This window comes from Natrix helvetica (genome assembly GCF_964273705.1).
Source record: "Natrix helvetica genome assembly, chromosome: 10".
NCBI lineage: Eukaryota > Metazoa > Chordata > Lepidosauria > Squamata > Natricidae > Natrix > Natrix helvetica.
This window is the reverse complement of record NC_138561.1, coordinates 7,674,328-7,698,715: the sequence shown is the minus strand read 5'-3', so window position 1 is coordinate 7,698,715 and position 24,388 is coordinate 7,674,328. Positions and strand designations below refer to the sequence as shown.

The window sequence follows — 24,388 nt, the reverse complement described above, 5'->3', positions numbered from 1 at the left end:
TTTTTGTGGTCCGTTATGTCCATGTAATGTATTTATGGAACAAAGAAGCAGGTGCAGTAGTACCTTGGTACTTGACTGTGTTGAAACTCATCGGATTTGGTACTCAACGCATTTTGACACAAAAATGTTGTCCCGGTATTCATCCTTTGTTTAGTACTCAATGCATTTGCTAGAACTTGTTGATGTAGGCTACCTTGTGACGCACTGCATTATTCCTTATGGGAAAAAAATTGTTTGGTATTGATCGTTTTGGGTACACAATTGAGCCTTCCGGAACCAATTAACGATGAGTACAGAGGTGCCACTGTAGTCCTAAAATACTTAGGTTCATGCTTCATTGGAAGCCTATCTCCATGTTTATCTAAAAAGAGAAAGTTGGGGAAAGTTTGTGGTTCTTTTCCCTCCTAAAGGCTGGAATACTGTGTGCCAATTACGCTACATTAGGCCTGCCACATTCCATTAATTAAGTGACACCACCATCTTCATAATTTAGGGGGAAAATTGCTTGTGTGTCTAACCACACTTGGCCAATAAAGTATTCTATTTCATGTATGTACAGTCTGCCATGAGAGCTCCGAATCCGATACCAGGAATCCATTTTGAATAATCATGCCAGATAGAATGGAATGAGAACACTTCCATAAAGACTCAGTGATGGGTTCCTGCCGGTTTGGACCAGTTCAGCCGAACCAATAGTGGTATGGCGGCCTGGGTCGCTGGAACCAACAGCAACCCAGGCCTGCCACGCCCCTGAACCGGTTTCCCGGTTGGTGCCGTTGGTGCCGCCATCTTGTTTTTTAGTTCTGCGCCGAACAATTTCTATTGAACTCTGCATGCGCGCACAGTGTACATCCAGCGTGCGTTAGCGCGCAACTGAAGCCATTTTTGTCCTCCCTGGATTTCAGGAAAGCCTTTGGAGGCTGGGGAGGATGAAAAATGCCCCCAACAGGCCAACCGGAAGTTCAGAAACGATGTAAGAAAAAGGTTTATCATCACTGGCCTATACTAAACCATTGTTTTTCTCACCGGGGTACATTGAATGAGGTTAATTTGGGAATCCTACTGAACCTTGTAAAGGTACAGTTTACATGATAGGCTAAGCCATAAACCATGCTTTGTAGGACAGAAGTACTGGATTTGCTTTACATGCTAATCGAAAGCCTTTTATTGTTCATAGCAAAATATCCAGTAGGCCAGAACATGTTATGAAAGAGAGCAGTCCCTCTTTCCCCCTCACAAACCCTGAAAATTGCTATCAAGTGTTAACAAAACTGGATTCAATAGCCAGATTTTATATTCTTACGTCTGCCTCCATTTTCCTGTTAAATCTAAACCTTATTCCATCGAAAGCAATGTAACTGCTTGAGTAGTATTCTTTTTTTTTTAATTAGGCAGTAACCTTCCTCTGAATCAGTTGCCCAAACTGATGAAACAATCACCTTTATGCTTTGCAGAAAATATTTTAGTTTACAAGTAGCAAAAAACCCCTCCACTTTTTTTTAAAATGCACCCAGTCTGATTTTGCACAGTTTTGCAAGAACTGAAACCTTGCAACACGAAACGACTTGTGCCAAGAGGTCTGCAACTTTTCACTTGGCTGCTCATGAATCTGCCTCTTGCAAGAAACATGTTTCACCCGTGCAAATTGTTTTTTAAAAAAATCTGCATGGCCTTTCAAGAAAGGAAAGCTATCTTAGAGGGAGCCAATGATGGGGTTATTCCCAAATAACGTCAGTATGCAAAAGACGGTTGACAATCCGTTGGGAGCTGTAGGGGAAGATCCTTTTTAACTTCCAGAGTGCTTTGACCAACCAGGGTAGATAATGAAAAGCTGAGATTTATGGTCTGGCCTTTGCAACTTCATTGTCTCCACCGAGATCTCGACTCCTTTTGTGAGTTTGTGCAGTCCCGTTTGCTGGCCAAGCAGGGGTCTGAGAGACACAAGCGTTCGGCCAACAGACTGAGGAATTTCACAAAGAAAGGAACACAAGGCATCATAGCGGGCTGTCAATCATTTATGTCCGTAGTGCCTGCTCGCTTTCTGAACCAATCACATTTGCAACATGGGTCTAAACTATTCCTGAACTTTTTCGTACCAGTTTTTAATGCCTTCATTGCTGGACAGGAAAAACGTTGTGGTGTAGCACCTTTAACAACATAAAAGAAAATGGAATACCTTCATTTGGGTACCTGGCAATTTAGCTGTGCCTTCTTCCACTCTGATAGACAGAAACAACAACAATAGCAATAGAATTTAGCAATGGCACTTACATACCACTTCACGGTGTTTTACAGAGTCAGCCTATTGCCCCCAACAATCTCCGCATTTTACTGACCTCGGAAGGTTGGAAGGCTGAGTCAACCCAGGGGTGAAATCCAGCAGGTTCTGACAGGTTCTGGAGAACCGGTAGCGGAAATTTTGAGTAGTTCAGAGAACCGATAGAAGAAATTTTGAGTTGTTTGGAGAACCGGCAAATGCCATCTCTGGCTGGCCCCAGAGTGGGATGAGAATGGAGATTTTGCAATCGCATTCCCTTGGAATGGAGAAGGAATGGAGATTTTGCAGTATCCTTCCCCTGCCAGGCCCGCCGAATCACACCCGCCAAGCCATTTATTTTATTTATTTGATTTGATTTGATTTCTAGACCGCCCCCTCTCCCCAGAGGGGAGAGGGCCATGCCCACAGAACCGGTAGTAAAAAAATTTGAATTTCACCACTGAGTCAACCTTGAGCCGGTGAGACTCGAACTACCAAATTGCTGGCTCTCAACTTAGTTCTATATCCCACTTCATGGTATTTTACAGCCCTCTCTTGAGTGGTTTACAGAGTCAGCCTGTTGCCCCCAACAATCTGGGTCCTCAGTTTACCGACCTTGGAAGGATGGGAAACTGAGTCAATCTTGAGCTGGTCAGGATCGGACTCGTGGCAGTGGGCAGAGTTAGTTTGCAATACTGCATTCTCCTAAAATGTTTATGTCTCGCTGTCCCTTGATCTCGTCAACTCCTGGCTCCCTGTGGCTCTTTTTTGGGCTACATAACCTTCTGAGCAAAAAGAGCAAGTTCACTGCTGGTTTTTAATATAGACATGCATCTCGAAGCCTTCCAGATGTTCGTGGTAGTATTCCATCCACAATGGAAGATATAGCCCGAAACCCCTGGAGAACATTCGATTTTGTTGACCAATTTAGACTACTGCGTGTCCCGCAATCAGCCCTTATTTCCAAGTAAAACCCAAGACCCAAATGTTCAAAAGAAAACAAGGATACCTATTGCCTGAAGCGATCCAACGTGCTTGCCATCCGAAGCTGTGAAGCTCACTGTGTTGTAATAACATAACAGCAGCAAATTAAATAACTAGCAAATTTGCTGCTTTTTCGTGACATCTAAAATCAGCTGGCTGACTCAGCTGCCTCCGAATCGTCCTGGCCCTTATTTGGCATGGTTATTCTTTCTGCAAACTTTTTTGGAGCACGTTGCATTTAAGCAAGAGAAAACCTTTCAGCCACCCAAATCTTGCAGACGGCAATTTCAGAGCTGTGGAAGTTCGCAAGCAATTAAAGAATCGGGGACAAGTATGGGCATATCTTGGGCTCCCTCTGGTAAGGGGGATTTGTTCCGGGCAAATCCAGATTATCAGCTAGTATCTGTATAAATACTGATTGAAATTTTCCCTTGCTCAAGACATCCTTGTTGGAAGTCCAGTCTTTGGCATTTCCGAGTCTTAAATATCTCTTTCCCCCCCCCCCTGTTTTTTGAAAGGATTTTGGTAAATGTCCTCGGTTGCGGCTCTTTACTCAGGAGTATATTCTGGCCTTGAATGAACTGAATGCAGGCATGGAAGTGGTAAAGAAATTTATCCACAGGTAAATATGGGCGTGTGGTCAAAATTTCCCTTTGTAGGACCTTTGCCTCGTCTCCCGCTTCAATGGCTCTCCTCGCCAGCAGCTTTTGAGAGCCAACATTTTGCCATGAGTTTAACTTAAACCAGCAAAAAACAAGGAAGGGTGTTTGTCTATGGAGATTCTCAGTCATCCAGGTCACGGTTGTCCCAAAGGTGCTTTTTCGAAATTAAGCCGGACTTCGTTTTTCCTTGAAGACGTTTCACTTCTCATCCAAGAAGCTTCTTCGGTTCTGATTGAAGGGTGGCGGAGGGAAGGATTTAAAAGAGGGATCTCTTTTTAAGGTTTGAAAGAGGCCATCTACATTAAGATTGAGCAGCCCTCTCTCAACAGAAGGGGTGGGGATACGACACTACCTATCTCCTGTTTACAACACAATCCTTTTAGAAGCTCCAAGAAGGTCCCACGCCCACCTAGTCAGGTGACCTTCAGGGCACAGATAAACCTCCAAGTGGCCTCGGTGGCTCTCAGAGAGAGTGCCAACGACCAGATGACTTCAAGGAATATAGATCCTTCCATTCTTCACCATTCAGTCAGAACTGAAGAAGAAGAGAAGTGAAAACAAAGCCCAGTTTGAAAAAGCACCTTTCGGATAAAGAAGGGTGTTGTTTCTTCTCAACACTGGCCTATAATTGAGCAAATCTTCTCATCCTAGCAGGATCCACACTTTTGCTGTGTGTCATTTCCATTCATCGGTGACTCAATCAATATTTATTTGGTTGATGACTAGCAACAATTCAAAAGAACAAAAGCCGATTGAAGCGAATAAATACCCTAATATACCAACAACTAGTAGAATGCATCACAGACCATAGTACTCTCTTCTTGATTATTATGCTAAAGCAATTGCTACCCGGGTTGACAAATCTAAAACATTAATAAGTATAAATTAAAAGTAAATGCTATTTCCAAAGGGACTGGTCATTCTGCAATCCCTATGGAACCAAGTCAGGGGGACTGGATTTAGGATTTGTGAGGTCCTTGGTGGCTTGATGGCTTTCTTGCAGATCTATCATTATCCTACCAAGCAAACCCCACTCCATTCTAATACTGAGAACGTTACCTAGTTTGGTAATGAAACATCTGCAAGAAAACCACCAAGCTCAAAGAGCACCAAGGACCCCATAGTCCCTCCTCCTCCTCCTCCTCCCTGCAAACCCTCCTCCCTTCTGCCACTGATGATGTTACCTAGTTGGGTCATGAAACATCTGCAAAGAAAACAATCAATCTCAAAGGCACCAAGGACCCCATAGTTCAACCCAACAAATGTTCTCTTTTATTAGACTTTATGCTTGCTCCTTCCTTAACAATGCTCTTGGCGGGCGCACCCTCTCACATCCCTTTCCTGTCGTTCCAGTATGCACGGCCCAACCGGCCAGTGTCCGCATCCACGGGTCCTCCCGAACCTCGTTGCCGTCTGTCTAGCAGCCATTTATTCCTGCTACGAAGAATTCATCAACAGGTCAGTCACCTGCGTCTCCCAGCGAGCCCTTTTGGGGATAACCATCAAAGAAGGAAAATGCACTTGCATCAAAACGTGTTAGGTTTTTTAGAATAGAATGAATGAATGAGCTGGAAGGGACCTTGGAGGTCTTCTAGCCCAGCCCTCTGCTCAAGCAGGAGAACCTATACTAGTTCAGACAAGTGACTGCCCAGTCTCTTCCTAAAAACCTCCAGTGACGAAGTGCCCACAACTTCTGAAGGGGAAGCCCTTCCACTGGTGAGTTGTCCTCCCTGTTAGGAAGTTTCTCCTTAACTCCAGATTGCTTCTCTCCTTGATTAGTTTCCACCCACTGCTTCTTGTTCTGCCCTAGGGTGCTTTGGAGAATATTGGAAATTTGACCCCCTCTTCTTTGTGGCAGCCCCACAAAGAAGAGGGGGTCTTCAGACTTGCCAAACCCAAATCCTGCAACCGTTCTCCGTATGTTTTAGCCACCAGGCCTTTCCCCAGCAAGCTCTGCAGGGACAGGTGGAGGACGATGTGGGTGGGGGGTATTTGTCGATATTGGGGTGAAACTGTGAGGAACGGTGCAGCTTTGGAATTTCTCAAGCATGACGTGAGAGATCTTTGGTTGATAGAAGAAACCAGCTCACCAGTATGCTGTTTATGAACTCTCCGTGAAGCTCAAGAAGCCTTCTGGCAAAGAGGCATCTGCTTTGCTTTTCCATAAATCCCATTTTCTAGGAAATTGAGTTGACTATCCTGGTGGGCTGTTTATTGAAAGAAACAATTGCATCACAATTTTGCTTCATCGGGGAGAGGCTGTTCTGACCAAGGCTTCCCAAGAGCATGAAGCAAACTCCTTGTCCTGACAAAAACCCCTTTTATTAATTTACTGCGAATTCTGCTCATTCACATCCAGCAAAATTTTTCAAGGGAAGATTTACAGTCACAGAGCTTATCAGGCTGGGAGAGCTGACAGGCTGATATCTGCAAAACCTGGCAAGGAGTCTCGGAGAGTCACGAATCAATGAAGCGAATTAATTATCTCCTGCAAACTCCACTCCCCTTTCGCCCCTCTTTTATTTCCTCTGGGAGGGGCCATTCATTGTCCACCTGTGGCCTTACTCTCAAGTTGACCCCTGTTCTTTAGCTGAAGTCTGTTCCCAGGGTGTGCATGCACAGAGTTGCCAGACGTCTGGCAACTCTGCGCATGCGCACACTGGGAACAGACTTCAGCTGTTCGTCTGCCTCACTGATGTCTGACTCTGAAGGCAGCTGATAACTGGCATACGGCTCTGGCCCCCTCTCTGCCTCCGACACAGAGCCCTCATCAGAGCCTTCCCCAGACTCCAGGACTGGGCCATCTTCCTCCCCAACCTCCTCGCTGTCCGAATCCACTGGCCACTGGTGGGCCACAACAGAGATGATTGCATTCCTCCCCAGACTGCCGCAAAACAGGGGCTGCGTTGCATATCCCTTTCGGGAGACATCTGTTTTCTTCTGGTATAAATAGGACAATGTAATTGCAGCTGGCCAAGATTTAAATTTTAAAAAACAAAAAGAGTTGCGCACAGCAATTAAAAAAAAACAAGGGCGGGCATGTTGCAAGACTTTGCGAAGTAGCCATCTGGCCTCTTCCCCATTATTCCCCATTATTTCTGTAATTTACGTCTGGCAACTTCAATGTCAGGCCTGCAGTCATATTCCTTTTAGGATCTTTGTCCTGCCACTCACTCACTCTCTCTCTCTCTCTTTCTTTACTACGCTGTTTCATTAGTGCGGAATTGGGAGGGGGGATAGTAAGGTGTAGAATGTGTTGTTGTTAAAATAAAGCATTCCTTTCTAGAAGCCCAAGGACATCTTTTGTCTCCGCACCTCTGCACCTGACCGGAACTAGATGGGTGGAAATGCCAGCGTGGCAGAGGAAGATTGGACTTTGTGGGTGTGGGGACAAGATCATGAACTTTCAACTGGGTGGGAACCCAGGAAGCTTTCAGATTCGGGTTTTCCACAGCTTGTACCAACATGTCTCTCTTATTGAATTGGAACTTTGATGAAAGTTATGTTTTGAACTCTGATTTAATTGTGGATGATATTTGGACTACTGACATTAACCTGACCCTTCCCCCCTCTTTTTTTTTTAATCTTCCCCTCCTGCGACAGCCGGGACAACTCTCCAAGCCTGAAGGAAATTCGGAATGGCTGCCAGCAGGCTTGCGACCGCAAGCCCAACCTGCCTCTCCGTCTTCTCCACACCAGCCCTGACCTGATGTCCCGGGAGGCTACACTGGCTGAATCCCGCCTCAAGTCCGTCATCGTCACGTCCAACGAGATCCATGTTGAGGTTGAACGCAACAACATGGCCAACCAGAAGATGACCGCCAGCATCGGCAACGACAGCGAGCCCAACCTGATCGACTGTTTGATGGTCAGCCCCACCTGCAGCAGCATCAGCATCGAACTCAGCGCTCAGGCGGACCGTATCCTCGGCTGCTTTGTGGAAATACTCAAGATGCTGTGAGTTGCTCTTCCCCATGACTTTCCAGATAGCCCACCTGGGTTTCTTGGGTTCCTACTAGGGAGCACACCCAGTGGCCTTCTTTCTGAACGTCAGCAAGAATCCCATGAAACAAGCAGATAGCCTAGTAGGAAATCTAACGGGTGCGTTTCAAGGTGTTGACTATCATCTTTAAAGCGCTCCATGGCACAGGACCTAGCTACTTGCGAGATCGCATCCTGCCCCATACATCCCTGCGACCGATTCGCTCTCACAGAGAGGGACTCCTCCGGGTGCCATCCACTAGGCAGTGCCAGCGGGCGACGCCCAGGAGCAGGGCCTTCTCTGTGATGGGCCCGACCCTCTGGAATGACCTCCCCCCCGATATCAGAATAACTACCGATCTCCACTCCTTCCGCACGAAACTCAAGACTCACCTGTTCAACTTAGCTGGCCTGGCCTAACTGTAGTTTAGTGTCCCTCTAGCCTGTATTTTAAATTTTTAGGGGTAGGTTTTTTAGGTTGTTTTAATTTTTAACTATTCTGTACAGCCTATTATTTAATCTGTTTTTATGGGTTTCAAAAAATATTTAATTTTTGTATATTGTTTTTACTGTGGTCTGTACACTGCCCCGAGTCCCTTCGGGGAGATGGGGCGGTCTATAAATTAAATTAAATTAAATTAAATTAAATTAAATTAACACTATTTGCAGGGGTGGGATTCAACATTTTTTACTACCGGTTCTGTGGGTGTGGCATGGCTTGGTGGGAGTGGCTTGGTAGGCGTGACAGGGGAAGGGTACTGTAAAATCTTCATTCCTTCTCCACTCCAGGGAAAGGATACTGCAAAATCCCCATTCTCTCCCTCAGCTGGGACTCGGGAGGCAGAGAATAGATGGGGGCGGGGCCAGCCAGAGTTGGCCTTTACCGATTCTCTGAACTACTCAAAATTTCCGCTACCGGTTCTCCAGAACTGTTCAGAACATGCTGTATCCCCACCTCTGACTGTTCCTCAAGGACGGATATTCAATGCAGCATCTAATCCTGCTGGTGGAACTCCAAAACTGGTGGAGAAGGTTCTCCTCACCATGACTTTCCAAAGAGTCCCAATGACTTCCTTGGGTTAAGGGCGCCTATACATGCATGTCTATGCACATGTATGCATTCCCACCTGTCCTCTTCTCAATTTCAGCAGGAATCCCACCAAACAAGCAGATAGCATAGAAGGAACTCTAACGCTGTTCCTCAGGAGTGGATGTTCAACACAGCATCTAATCCTGCTGGTGGAACTCCATAAACAGCATTCCCAAATAGCCCACCCCAAATCCCACTCCTAGCTGGCCCCGCCCACCCTGTCCCACCTCTCCCAGGAGTCCCCATGCGGCCCATTTTTGGATGCAGGTATGTTCAGGGCACGCATGGAGGTTCGGGGAAAGAGAAAAACGGGCCTACCAGAAATTCGGGAAGGCCGCAAATGGGCCTCCGGAACCTGGGGAGGCCGTTTTCACCCTTGTGGAGGCGCAAGGAAAAACTCCACAGCCCGTAGAGGGCAAACACACACACACACACCCGCTGTGGTGCAGGAGGCCGACTAGGCCATGCCCACAATAGCCGCGCCCACCCAGCAACCGGGCAGAGAACCCCTTGCTAAAATTTTTGAAGCCCACCCCTGATTATATACAGTCCCAAGTTTGTGTTAAGTCAGCACTACTTCCTTGCAAAAGGCAACAGCTTGCAGATTCAACAACAACAAAAAATGGAATTAACATAGACAAAACACAGAGTGGACATTGGTGTCTATTAGGGTTTCTACCCTCAGGCCAATTTCCAAGTTGGAAGTTGAGTAAATGAAGCTGGACTTGAATAGTCTTTTCTAGGTACTCTCTAAAAAACTATAATTTCCAGAATTCTCAACTCGGATGGTCCATGATCAGGAGGGTTGAGTTATTGGAAGTCTCATCTGGGTAGCTCCAGGGGCATGAGGTTAAAGAAGGCTGCCAGAGACCAAGGTTAGCTTCATGCCCAAACGCAACATCAAACAATGCTGGCTAGAAATATAGCTTATTCACCGTAGTAAATTCTGCAAGGAGTTCAAGCTAATTGTGCTTTTCTAATTACAGATCAGATTACGAAGATTGGAGACCAGCTCTGGCCAGTTTGCTCCAGCCCATCCCATTCCCCAAAGAGTAAGTTTTTAGAGGTTTTTTGGATGTTTTATTTGCTCATTTCCCTGGTAGATAGCTTGCATTAGTCAGAACGAACTACTAACTAAGATTTAATAGAAGAGTCTAATAGATATAGTTTATAGCTAAGATTTGTCTGTATGTCAGGGAAAATGGTAGTTAGTCAGACCAAGATCACATTTGTTTCTTTTATTTTAAATACATATATTTTGTGATTCTGGGGCATCCTCACTGCTATAGTTAACAGTCAAAACAACTGTTAATTGTTAAAAACACAGTGAAATTCTATACAGTGAAACCAAAACAGTGAGAGGTCTAATCAAATAAAACCATCTGAATTTACATTTTTTGCTTTGGTATTATATTAAAAAAAACCAGAGTTCCACCATTTGAACTGCAACCACAGAGGAAATTGTTGTTGCAGTTTACCTTTTCCTTTCCCCCCTCTTGAAAAATGAAAAAAATGATATGCTCAAAGCTGCAAATTGAAATAATTTTGAAAATGTAAAAACAATTACTAGAATCTGGAGATAATTGCACAAGGACTTAGATGATCATCCCAGGAGCTTTTGTGAAGATTTGAAAGGTGGACCTCCTAGGCTTTCACAGAAGAGCGGTCATTAACTGAGAATAGCATTAGCAGTAGCCCTTAGACTTATATACCGCTTCACAGTGCTTTCCAGCCCTCTCTAAGCAGTTTACAAAGTCAGCCTCTTGTCCCCAACAATCTGGGTCCTCATTTTACCCACCTCGGAAGGATGGAAGGATGAATCAACCTTGAGCCTGGTGAGATTCGAATTGCCAAATTGCAGGCAGCCAGCAGGCAGCAGAAGTAGCCTGCAGTACTGCGCTCTAACCACTGCGCCACCACGGCTTCAGACAAGGCTGTCTGACCCACCTAAATCTGCAAAAATGGAGTTTCGGCGTCAGATGTAGGTGGAAGGGACTTTTCAAAAAACAGAAACGAAAAGTGAACAGGCTCATTTGTTGGGAACAAACAAGAGGTAAGCAGTTGCCTCAGCAGATGTATTAGGACAAGACTGCCGAACTATAAGAAAGGCTGAGCGCCAAAGAATGGAGGCCTTTGAACTCTGGTGCTGGAGAAGAAGACTCCTGCATTGAGTCCCTTGGACTGCAAGGCGACCCAACCGGTCAGTCCTAGAGGAGATCAACCCTGACTGCTCTTTAAAAGGCCGGATCTTGAAGAGGAAACTCGAAGACTTTGGCCACCTAATGAGAAGGAAGGACACCCTGGAGAAGAGCCTCATGCTGGGAAAGATGGAGGGCAAAAGAAGAAGAAGGGGTCGACAGAAGGAGGTGGCTGGATGGAGTCACTGAAGCAGTAGGCGTGAGCTTAAATGGTCTCCAGAGGATGGTAGAGAACAGGAAGGCCTGGAGAAGCATTGTCCATGGGGTCACGATGGTTCGACACAACTTTGCGATTAACAACAACAAGCCCCGCCAAAAGAAGAAGCATCAAACCACAAGTCACTCCGCAAACACAGCGTTTGAATCCAGCGAAACAGTTCCTGATGGTCCCCCTGCAGCCTATTAATGACACCAGTGTTTATGAAATGAAGATTTCTCGGCGGGGTGAACATTACAGCCTATAATCATCCAATTTGCAAGCTTAGGCCTCCCTGGGGAGCCTGGTGCCTTTGGAAGGCCCCGTTTTTTTCCACCAACGTTTACGTTCTTCTGAAAGGCTAGGGAGAAAGGGCGAGAGTCCTTCGGTGTCATTTATCTGAGTCGGGTTTTGTGGGGTTTTTTTTACACCCAAGGACCCCAGGGCAGAGCAAGAAGGTGATGCAAGGAGCTCTCTGTGCAAGTGACCATTAATTGCTTTGCTAATGATAATCAGAGGCAATGGGCCTTAATTGCGGTGCAATTAACAAACACACCTGGGACAAGAATCAAGCTGAAAATCCTGTTTACGAATGCATGGTTTTGGTCTCCTGGAACTAGAAATTTCCATTTGCGTCTTTGATGACACACTGGTGTCTGCCTTCCTTCCTTCCTTCCTTCCTTCCTTCCTTCCTTCCTTCCTTCCTTCCTTCCTTCCTTCCTCCCTCCCTCCCTCCCTCCCTCCCTCCCTCCCTCTCTCTCTCTCTCTCTCAAAGTAGCTTAAGGATGGATCGACTCCCTCTTAAGCAGTGGTGGGATTCAATTTTTTTTCCTACCAATTTTTTTTCCTCCGCTCTGTGGGCGTGGCTTGGTGGCGGTCATGGGATTGGGTGGGAGTGGCCAACTCGACATCACTCACACCCATGCCCACTCAATCACATGAACCCCCACACCAAACCATGCCCACAGAACCCAGTAGGGAAAAAAAATGAATTTCTACCGATCTACCTATTTTCTGCCCAGGGCTGGCTTAATCTGTCTTCTGCTCCTTCAGAGGCCCCGGCCCCGTGTCTTTCGCTTTGTTTTGTTTTATTAAAAGAGTGTTTCTCCCTCTCTTTCCGCTTGTTTTGTTCAGTTTGAAATGGTGCCCTATGCTAGCAGTGTTCCCCACAACATAATGACTCTCCTTAAAGCCAGTGGCCAGAAAGGCTAGGATGATGGGACTAATAGTCCAGCACAGCTGAGAGGACAATGTAGCCCTTAAGTCATTTCTTGATATGCATTGGTTCTATGGGCTTTGTATTATTGTTGTTGTTGTTGTTGTTGTTGTTGTTGTTATTATTATTATCTCTTATTCATTAAACATGACACTCAATCAACTGAACATTTAAAAATGTGTCACAAATATCGTTAACTGGTGCTGATGGTTGATACGGGTAGCTGCCAGCATCCTAGGTATCAACCAAGGACCTCCTTAAAATATATGATGGTCCTAGTAGCACAGTTTTTTGCAGTTCCGTTGGTGTTATTGCAGGAGGCAATTGATTTGTAAAATTCTTGGGACATGGTGCCAAGTGCCCTGATGACAATGGGTATCACTGTTACATGCTTCATCCACAGCTGTGTAGTTTCGATGGCCAGGTCGCGGTATTTCGTGATCTTTTCCCCCCTTCTTTTTCTTCGACTCTGGCATCTCCTGGTACCGCGATATCAATAAACTGTACACTTCGGTCCTCTACAACTGTGATATCTGGCGTGTTGTGCTCCAAATGACGATCCGTTTGCATTTGAAAGTCGTTGTTGCTGTTGTTGCTGTTGTTTGGGAAAAACACCTCCGTAATAATCCTGTGTTTTTATTTCAGGGCTCTGGCACACGAGAAGTTCACAAAGTAAGTGCTTCTTTGCTCGAAATAATCTCCTGTAGTGATGTAAACTGGGTTGATCCAGCCTTTGACAATTTATTTATTTATTTTATTAAATTTATAGACCGCCCCCTCTCCCCGAAGGGACTCGGGTCGGTGTACAGACAGAAGCTAAAAAACCATATACGCAATACAAAATATATTAGAAACCCCTTAAAAACAAATTAAATATAGAGTCTGTACCATAATAGTAAAAATTAAAAACAGCTTAAAAGGTCTACACCCAGAAATTTAAAATACCGGCCAGGAGGATTGGAGATTAAAACTAAGATTGGGCCAGGCCAGCTAATTGGAACAGGTGGGTCTTGAGTTTCTTGCGGAAGGAGCGGAGATCGGTGGTAGTTCTGATGTCGGGGGGGGAGGTCATTCCAGAGGGTCGGGCCCATCACAGAGAAAGTTCAATGCAGAACTTTCGAAACTTTGCGATAGTCCCTTCGTTGTAAAGGCTAAAAAGAGACGCCCTCCACCCACTACACCTCCTCCATTGATAAAAATGGAGAGACGCAACCCTGGATCTTCCTCTGCCACTCAAAGACATCACACATCCCTCAAGGACCGTTCTGTCAGCAGTTGATGATGCAGGAGCATCCAGTCTGGACTGGTGTAGGATTTTCTTAGCTGCACTGTTTTGGCTCCCAGTTCAGCAGGATCCATTAGACAAGAACTTTCTTTCCCTGGAACAATTTCCAAGAAGGATGCTCAAAAGCCAACGCTGTCAAACTCCCGGCCCATGGGCCAGATGCGTCACATGCTGGGCACGCCCACGCCCGGTTTAGCGAAGGGGGGGGGGAGTCCCGCTACGTTACATGACGCTGCCGTGATGACGTGAGTTTGACACCCCTGCTCAAAGTTTTTTTTTTAAACTTTAGTTTATTGTCATTGCACCTCGTGCAACGAAATTAAATGCCATCTTCAGTATACATTGTAACTATAAAAATAACACAAACACACATCCTTCGCATTCTGTACAATTGAATTGAAATCCCCTGATATTGCATTAATATTGCACTAGACAGGAGAATTCAGTATAGTTACTTCCCTGGGATAGAAGCTGTTTTTCAGCCTATTTGCCCTTGTTTTCATTGTCCTGTGCCAGATGGTAATAGTTCCAAAAAAAAAGGTACCCAGGATGAGATGGATCTTTAAGAACGTTTTGAACTTTCTTAAGGCATCGGGATCTATAAAGCTCTTCCAAAGAGGAGAGAGGGCAACCCCTGATCCTCTGGGCAATGACGTTGACCCTCTGGAGCGCTCTCCTATCTGCCACTGTGCAATTGGCAAACCATACGCAGGTGCAGTAAGTTAAAACGATGGAAGTGATGATGGAAGGATGCTTTATCAGTCCTCTGGAGCAAGTCAGGAAGAGGGTTTCTAGACTAGCCATTTAACTTCAATGCTTGTTTTCTACATGCAAGGAATTGCAGAATCATAGGTCTTGGCAAGGCATTTATAAGCTAAGGAGAATAGGACAAGAGAATCCTGCTGATGATGTTACCTAGTCTGTTCACGAAATATTCAAAAACTAAATGGAAACAAACTTGGAGAGCAAACCACTTCCCAAATAAGCAGAAATCCTTATCCCATCCTAGACAAACGAATCAAGGATTCCACACATTCTCCTTCCCACGCATAGAATTCCCCCTTGGCTTACGTCCAAAGGTTTATGGTCCCAAGAGGTCTCTAGCTGCTGATCTGTCTGGCAAAAAGAAGCTGCAGGATGGGGAAGGGATCTCCAGGCGTTCAAACGGCAGCGTTTTCCAATCCCTGAGGATTAAAGTCCTTGACTAACGAACTAACCAGGCTGTCAGAAGACCTTTTCCCACTGTGTCAAGCCCCAGTTGAGTAGAACCTCGTTGTCCCCTCCGCGTTTCCTTGTAACTTTACACTTCGCACATAATCAAAATGAAATGCAACAGCTGTACTCTGTATTTCTTTGGAAATGACCAGCTTCATACTTCTCTTTCTCTCTTTTCTTTTTTTCTTTTTGTCTGTTTCCAGGGAGCTGAAGTACGTCATTCAAAGATTCGCAGAAGACCCAAGACAAGAAGTAAGTTTTCTGTACAGCACGGCACCAAATGTTTTGTTTGTCAAGACTTTCAGGCTGTAAATTGCTTGGGTTTCCATGATGCAGTCGTCCTCTCGGCTTTGATTTGGTTCCTGAAAAGACTTTTTGGAGTCTGCTGCTGCCTTCTTAGAAATGATTTCATGCCTCTTTGTGTCAACATTTGGTTTGGATATCTCAGAACTTTGGCTGGAATGGCTGCATCTGGAGCTTTCAGTGTAAAATGAATGCTCCAGACAGATGCCTTCCATCTCTTGAAAAACAGAGAGTGAACATTTCAACCCTTGCTTGCGTCATAAAAATGCCCGTTGTTGTGATGGTGGCATGCACAAATGGGTATTTATGACCACGTTGGTTGCAAATGTGGATGGATGGATGGATGGATGGATGGATAGGTGAATGCATGGATGGAAGCATGCATGCATGCATGGATAGGTGGATGGATGGATGGATGGATGGATAGGTGAATGTATGGATGGATGGATGAATAGGTGAATATATGGATGGATGCATGCATGCATGGATAGGTGAATGCGTGGATGGATGGATGGATGGATGGATGGATAGGTGAATACATGGATGGAAGCATGCATGCATGCATGGATAGGTGGATGGATGGATGGATGGATGGATGGGTAAATGTAGGAATGGATGGATAGGAGAATGCATGGATGGATGCATGGATTCGTGGATGGATGGATGATCAATCAACATAAGAGGGCATATTTGTGTTGAGCACCCAGGACAGAGTGCCAATATTTTAAAACATCTGTATGGCGAACTGAATTCTTCAGAAACCCCAGACCTACAGTGGGTGGGTAACTGCAACAGATACATAAAACTTTCACTTGCAGGAGACAAAGTCTTCTCCTTCCTTCCCATCAGCTCCAGGGTTGAGATCACAGGGTCCATTTTGCAGATTCCTTGCCCTGCTGCAGATTAGAAGAAAAGTGTTCCAGTGGAACACCGGGGGCCTAATCAGGAGCAAGGAAGAACACCTTCTATTGCTGAGCTGGGTAGCCATCCAAAGAGAAGGAATGTCTCTTCCTGCAAGGCTGGAGCATCTTATACTGCACCTCCTAGTAGCCTCATCATCAGGAGCAACCAGGAGAGATGCTGGGAACATGATCTGAGCAGCATCTAGAGCTCCACAGGTCTCCACCTTTCTCCCTCCTTTCTCTGCAGAATTATTTTGAAGGCCATCTTCTCATGGGTCTTTCTTCTTCTACCAGGTCCATTCCTGTTTGCTGAGCGTGAGGGCCGGCAAGGATGGCTGGTTCCAACTCTACAGCCCTGGTGGCGTGGCATGTGATGACGATGGAGAACTGTTTGCCAGTATGGTAGGTACCAGTCCTTCACAGTCTCTTTTGTTGTCATGTTGTCCCGCTTTTCAAGGTGATCCAGATAGGGAACACAACCAGATCAGCTAATTCAATTGGGTTGTTTTATTTGTATTTATTTTATTTAGTTTGTCAAACATGCACAAGAGAACAAGTATAGGTGTAAACATGGAACTGAACACAGGAAATGGGGAGAGTAAGACAGGGACGGTAGGCACGCTGGCGTCCTTATGCACGCCCCCTTACAGACCTCTTAGGAAAGGGGTGAGGTCAACAGTAGACAGTTTAATGTTGAAGATATGGGGGTCAGGTAGAGCATTCCAGGCGTTGACCACTCTGTTCCTGAAGTCGTATTTTCTGCAGTCGAGTTTGCAGTGGTTTACGTTGAGTTTCTATCGATTGTTTGCCCATGTATTATTGAAGCTGAAGTAGTCATTGACAGGTAGGACGTTGTAGCAGACAATTTTGTGTACTATGCTTAGGTCAGACCGTAGGCGGCGTAGTTCCAGATTGTCCAAGCCCAAAATTTCTACAAAAATATAAGTCTACATTGACAGAATCTTGCAAGTCTCAAAGGACATCTCCCCTCCCCCCTACCTTTACAGCTTAAGGAACTAGGGAGGATCCCTTCTGAGATGTTCAACTCCTCCCATTCTTTTTGTGGGCTTTTGTCCCACCACTCCCATGGCTGTGGCTCTTCCCCCAGTCGTCCAAGGATAGTCCCACTTAACATTGCGGTCTGATTGCATTCACAATATACCGAACTTACAGTTCTCGTGCTAGATATAGGATGCCCATTCACTCATCTTTCTGAAGTCTACATCTTCACAAAGGAGAGACAAATACTCCACATGACGTACAAAGATTCATTTCCCCGAGCTGGAGAAAAAAAAGTTTTGGTCCTTTTAGAACAAGAGCAGAAGTTGGGCACCAGAGGTAGATGAAGGAACAAAGAATCTCCTAAGATTGGAAGCCACAAGAAATTCCAAAGAGAAGCAAGTTGACTTTTTTGTTTTAAGAATTGACTGGTCTATACCGAGTTACCTATTTTCTTAGAGATAGAACAAGAGCCATGGTGGCGCGGTGGTTAGAATGCAGTATTGCAGGCTAATTCAACTTCTCACTGCCAGGAGTTCAATCCTGACCGGCTCAAGGTTGACTCAGCCTTCCATCCTTCTGAGGTGGGTAAAATGAGGACCCAGATTGTTGGGGAAAAGAGGCTGACTCTGTAAACCGCTTAGAGAGGGCTGTAAAAGCACTGTAAAGCAGTATATAAGTCTAAGTACTATTGCTCTTATCCATCCATCCATCCATGGTGTGCAGTGATTAGAAAGCAGTATTGCAGACTAACTCTGTCAACTGCCAGCAGTTCAATCCTCACGAGGCTCAGGGTCGACTCATCCTTCCATCCTTCTGAGGTGGGTAAAATGAAGACCCAGATTGTTGGGGGCAAGAGGCTGACTCTGTAAACTGCTTAGAGAGGGATATGAAGCACCGAGAAGTGGTATATAAGTCTAAGTGTGATTGCGAAGGAAGGAAGGAAGGAAGGAAGGAAGGAAGGAAGCTGTGGTGGCGCAGTGGTTAGAGTGCTGTATTGCAGGCTAACTGCCCACAGCCAGGAATTCGAGCCTGACCATCTCGAGGTTGACTCAGCCTTCCATCCTTCCAAGGTGGGTAAAATGAGGACCCAGATTGTTGGGGGCAATATGCTGGCTCTGTAAACCACTTAGAGAGGGCTGTAAAAGCACTGTGAAGCAGTATATAAGTCTAAGTGCTAATGCTATTGCTAAGGGTAATCAGAAGACTAGAATAGAGCATTCCTTCCCTAAAACGTTTTCCAAACACGTAACTCCAACACTTACCATTTCATGCTGGGTTGAGAGCAATAGTAAATTCCACATATCCGGAAAACCTTAATGTAGAGAAGTTTGGACTGGTTTTAAAACATTCTTGCAAGATTTGCCTTCTTGGCTACATTGGAAAGAGGTTCAAAAGATGTTTTGTGTGTGTTTGTGTTTTCCTCACTTGAACCTTCCTTTCTCCTTCAGGTTCACATTTTAATGGGCTCCTGCTACAAGACAAAAAAGTTTCTGCTTTCCTTGGCTGAGAACAAACTGGGGCCTTGCATGTTGCTGGCACTGAGAGGAAACCAAACCATGGTGGAGGTAAGACTGCTCTTACCCCCTTGGTCAATTTGCCACCCCAGACGGGAAGCAAGGAAGCAGATATTTCATGCCTGCATTTGGTCTGTCCTTCCTTTGAAAAAAATAATCTCCCAACCGTGAACAGATTAACAGAGTTGAAAGGGACCTTGCAGGTCATCTAGTCCAACTCCCTGCCCAAGCAGGAGACCCTGCCTCTGCCTAGGATCGAACTCCTGATTGTGAGGCAAGAGCACTCAGAGAGAGACGCAGTGATCACAAGCTTTGAAGACACAGCAGATCGACGGTAAATGGTGCAAACGCATCTATCTCTACTCAGAAGTAGTAGATCTGATTGTATTTAGTGGGATTCTCTTCCAGTGAATGGGAGAGATGGTGCGATAGGATAGATCAGTGACGGGGAATCTTTTTGGCACCGAGGGCCGAGAAGATTGTGTGGAAACATCAGAGCCACACTCTGGAAAAGCTAAACTTCCGGGTTCATGGGCACCCAACAGTCAGCTGGCCAGCACGCATAGGCACACGGATTTTCAGCCCTGCTGCGTGTGCGAAGAATAGCTGATCATCATGCGTGCATGCTTGCCAGAAACCCAGAAGACAAACAGGCAAGGCACTTTGGGCACATGTGCATAGGTTCGCCATCATGGGGGATAGGTAAAGGGTTCAAGCCCTTGGAAATCAGTGGATTTGGAGCCACTCACTCAGCCAAGGGTCCTTTTGAGAAAAAAATTGGAAGGGGAAAGAACTGGAGCAAAAGTGGGACCTAAATTTAGCAACCGATGAGGGAATAAAGCATCGGAATCTCAGTGTGGCAAGAAAAGGAAACTTTTAAAAAGCAGATGCCCAACGCAACCCTAGAAACCAGAGGATATAACGGCATGAAATGCCAATGGAAATTGGACTCGCATTTCTCCTTAATAGAACAATCACGAAAGTTACTCTTTCCTTCGGCCTCTTAACAAGAGAATTCTCAGCCCTCTCCCATTTTTTGGATCTATAATTTCAAGGGTTCTTCTCTTCTCTTCTGGTGTCTCCAGATATTACCACTTCCACTATCCAGACATTTTTGCCTTTTTAAAATAAAAATAAAAATAAACAATGGTTAAATCTGAGGTGTTACGTGGCAAGTGCTTGTCCGTTTGACAAAGTCTGTTTATAGTTCCTGATACCAATAAAAGGAGAGCATTTGTAGGCCAGGGTTGACAGGAGGAGTCCTTGGTGCTCTCTGAACTTAGTTGTTTTCTTGGAGATGTTTCATTACCTAACTAGGTAACATCGTCCTTCTAGTCACTAGTTACTAGCACTGATGATGTTACAGAGTTTGGGGGATGAAATGTCTGCGAGAAAACTACCAGTTCAGAGAACACCAAAACCCCATATTTGTCTTCCTTCCCCTGGACCTCTCCTCTTCCTCCTCCTGCTCCTCCTCTTCCTCCTCCTTATGCTCCTCCTCCACCCCACTCCTTTCTAGCACTGATGATATTACCTAGTTTGGGGAATGAAACGTCTACAACAAAGCCACCAAACTCAGAGAGCACCAAGGACTCCTCATGGTCCCTAACTTACGGGAGCGCGAAGAATTACAGCGTTTGGAAAGCAGACAAGAAACGAGTCCCGGACCGTGCTGTGAGCCTTCCTCCCGTGATGGGCCCTCCTTTCTCTCTCTCTGTCTCTCAGATCCTTTGCCTGATGCTGGAGTACAACATCATTGAGAACAAGGACACGCAGCTTCAGATCATCTCAACCCTCGAGAGCACTGATGTGGGGAAGAAAATGTACGAGCAGCTCTGCGACCGGCAGAGGGAACTCAAAGAACTGGTGAGCGTCTTGGATTTATATCCCACCTCTCTACTTCGGAAGAGCAGGTGTTACCCGGTTTCCTTCATGGGATCCATACGTAGGGTATAATACACGTTGAAGCCCATTTCAAGACGCCTTTGAGTTAAGACTTGGCTCCTGCTGACCATGTGAATATGGGGTAGCTTTGTGGCTTGAATATACAGTTCTAGCCTACTAAAACTGAATGTCAAACCAGACGTACAGTTTGTTTCCTGAAGTTCTCCCATCCAAGAGTTAGCCAGGTGTGGTCCTCCTTAGCTTTTTCATGATCCACCCAAAGTAGCTAGATTCTGCCCCCTGCTGGTGGGTCAGAATTTCCACACCCTAAAAGAACAGACCAGAAGTGCACTGAGGACTCTTAAGTCACAATCAGTCAGTCAGTTAGTTACCATATTTTTTTTGGACGATAAGATGCACCGGAGTATAAGACGCACCAAGATTTTCAAGAGCTAATTTTTTTTTAAATAAAAAAGTTTTTGCACTCTGCAGGCCTCCCAAACCCTCTGCCTGCCTCATTTTTTTGTGAAAAACGCAGCATGCAGAGAGTTTGAGAGGCCTGCAAAGTGCTCCTGGGGGCTGGGGGGGAACAAAAATGAGCAAAAAACAGCCCGTTTTTTGTGAAAACGGGCCCATTTTTTTCAAAACAAAACCAGGGCATGCATAGGCTTTGGGAGGCTTATAGAGTGCTCCTGGGGACGGGGAAATGAGCAAAAAACGGCCTGTTTTTCACTCATTTTGCCCTCCCCAGCCCCCAGGAGTACTTTGCAGGCCTCCCAAACCTTTCGCACAACCATTTTTGGGAAAAACAGGATGCGCAGGGGCGGGGTTCCGGGAGGCCAAAAATGCTGTATTCAGTGTATAAGACGCACCCAGATTTTCACCCCTTTTGGGGGGGGGGATGTGCATCTTATACTCCAAAACATACAGTAGTTAGTTACTACTAGACTGATGTGTCACCTAAGTTGTCTAGAGGAGACTCAGGATGGCTTACAAATTCGTTTAATTGCTTAAACCACCGAAGTCTATACAAAGTGGCCTCTTAAACAACCATATATATTTTTTAATAATCTTTCAATACTCGGCTAGGTATGTCCATGCACTTTTCCATTTCAACCCTTTATTATAGTTAATATTTTCAATTTGAGGCCGGCCAACTGCATCTTATCCCTAGGCGACTTGCAATTTAAAAGGAACGGAAAAAGAAAACCACCGATGTCCAAGAAAAGGGAATGCTACCGCTGTCCCTGTGATGCAGAAAAGATCAAAAGGATAACCCTATCCTAATTCGTAAGCTTAGAAGAATCAGATTTGGGGCAATTTCAAAAAAAATCAGAAAAGTGGGAGCAGTATGGATGTTGGGCGGGGAAAGTATCATTCCAGAGGGCCGGCAGCATCACGGAGAGGAGATTTGATATGTAACCCATTGAGGGATAATACTTCTATGCCTTTGCTCATACTATTTAGCACTGAGTTGGGGCAATAATAAAGAGAGGCCCTTCTCTTCATCATGGGGGGAGTCCAACCTTGGCAATTTTTAAGACCTTCAGAATTCCAACTTCCAGAATTCCCCAATTCCCCAAAAAGTTGCCAAGGTTGAACACACCTGTTGTAGAGAGAAGGTGTGGACTTGAACTCTGGACCTTGTGCAGACTCCAGCCTATGCTTTGCTACTGTAGATCCACAGTTGTCACGTTTGTAAGTGATGAATCTGTTCTTTTGCAGCAAAGGAAAGGCGGCCCCACCAGGCTAACACTGCCATCAAAATCCACGGTGAGTCCCGTCCCCCCCCCTCCTGAATCTCAGCGGGAGCCTGAGCACTGTGGGATGCAGTTTTCAGAGTGGAACTGCCTCGGATAGCATCCATCCTTCTTCACTCTTCTTAGCGGGTCTAGGGACGTGACTGGGGAATCTATGGCACAGGTAGCACGCAAAGCCCTCTCTATGGGCACACGAGCCGTCGCCCCAGCTCAGCTCTACCACGCATGCACACTGGCCTCCTGCCAGCCAGCTGATTTTCGGGTCTCTATCATGCATGCCCGGGGCGGGACACATATGGGAGATGAGCATGCATGCTTGGGGGCAGGGGGTTGCATAAGCAGGGGGGGTGTTTGACCCACACCCATAGCCCATTTTTGCTTCCAGGAGGCTATTAGGCCCAAAATGGGGCGTGGGGGGGCTTGCACATGCGCGGGGGGAGGGGCTCGTGGGGTGTGTGTCAAGCACACTGTGTATTATGGGTGTGGACGGATCCTTCACAGATCCTTCTCGAGAGCTAGGACTTAAAAGGTCCAAAGTGGGATAATTTGAGGCTACCCATGTGTGCCTTAAGTGAGAACTCTGGGTGATTTATTCAATGAATTCTTGACTGTCCATTGAGTCTTCCCCAACTCAAGGTCCATAAGCGTCAGTATCTTCCTATCACGCTTCATTAAACGCCAACTTTTGCTTCCGGGTGGGGGGGGGCGGTGTCAAAGGAAATACCGTTCCTTGCACAATTCCAGTATCGGGCATTATATAGAAGGCATGGACGGTACAAATTGTAGAATTAGAGACTCCTCTGCCAATCATCATCGTCTTGTTTTAACAACCCCATAATCCCTTGCGGGGTGGAGTCTGGACAACTGAAAGGAGCTACCAGAGAATTTTAATGGCCGGATGCCCTTCCCTGTCGCCAATGCGGAGTTTTGTTCAGCAGATATATTCTCAGATATATTCTGTGCCCAGAGAGAGAAATATCTGCCTATACCTAGGATTGAACTCACAGTCTCCTGATTGTGACGCGAGACCTCCACGTCTCGGCCATTGCACCACTCCGGAGACTCCTCTGCCAATGCCATGCCCTATTTCTCTAAGGAGGGGGGGGGGAGCGTTTCCTTGACTGATCTCTGCAATCTTCTACCTTTTTTAGGATGCGGACTTGGCTCGTCTCTTAAGCTCGGGCTCTTTCGGGAATTTGGAGAATCTCAGCCTGGCCTTCACCAACGTCACAAGTGCCTGTGCGGAGCATCTAATCAAACTGCCTTCACTCAAGCAGCTGAACCTGTGGTCCACTCAGGTATGCGCTGTGCAAGCCACCCCAGGCAGGGAAGATTGTGCTCACTCAAACCGGCTGTCAGGGTTCCAGATAGCATCCAAAATTAAATCAGAGTCCAAGGCAAAGTACTGCTCAAAGTTCCAATTTATGAAGAGAGCCATGCTGGCACATCTGGGGAAACCCGAATCTGAAAGCTTCCCGGTTTTCCCCACACGAGTTAAAGTTCATGATCTTTCCTCCATACCCACCAGTCCATCACATGGTCCAATCTCCCGCTGCCATGCTGGCAGTTCCACCCATCCAGTTCGGGTCAGGTGCAGAGGTTGAAAGACAAAGGATGACCTTGACTTTCTAGAAAGAATTTTGTTATGGCTACAACGCGTCTCACTCCTACAATCCCTCCTCCCAATGCCCCACTACAGAAACAGCATAGTAGAGTAGAAGTGTGGCAGGCCAAATACCCAAAAGGAACATGGCTGCAGGCCTGACACCAGGAGAGGGGAGGGCAACGCATCACCCCAAGGAGAGCTGCTTTCATTCGGGGCGAGCAGCCTAGCCCTCCGAAGGAGATTTCGCTCAAATGCATTCCTTCCTCTTTCAAAGTGCACCCGTTCCACCCATTACAGCAGTGATGGCAAACCTGACACACGCTTGTCTGGGAC

At 46.0% G+C, this 24,388-nt stretch overlaps 1 protein-coding gene across 2 annotated transcripts in view; it reads left to right on the top strand.

The window, feature by feature from the left end:
- The window catches only part of CMIP (c-Maf inducing protein), a 164,561-nt gene that overhangs the window by 133,301 nt on the left and 6,872 nt on the right, over positions 1 to 24,388 (top strand). For both annotated transcript variants that reach the window (XM_081963323.1, XM_081963324.1), the window contains 11 exons: positions 3,760 to 3,863; positions 5,257 to 5,361; positions 7,507 to 7,860; positions 9,961 to 10,026; positions 13,230 to 13,256; positions 15,288 to 15,336; positions 16,584 to 16,691; positions 18,740 to 18,856; positions 20,531 to 20,671; positions 22,415 to 22,462; positions 23,601 to 23,747. In XM_081963323.1, the coding sequence (XP_081819449.1) occupies positions 3,760 to 3,863; positions 5,257 to 5,361; positions 7,507 to 7,860; positions 9,961 to 10,026; positions 13,230 to 13,256; positions 15,288 to 15,336; positions 16,584 to 16,691; positions 18,740 to 18,856; positions 20,531 to 20,671; positions 22,415 to 22,462; positions 23,601 to 23,747 (1,266 nt within the window). The remainder of the gene's footprint in view (positions 1 to 3,759; positions 3,864 to 5,256; positions 5,362 to 7,506; positions 7,861 to 9,960; positions 10,027 to 13,229; positions 13,257 to 15,287; positions 15,337 to 16,583; positions 16,692 to 18,739; positions 18,857 to 20,530; positions 20,672 to 22,414; positions 22,463 to 23,600; positions 23,748 to 24,388) is intronic.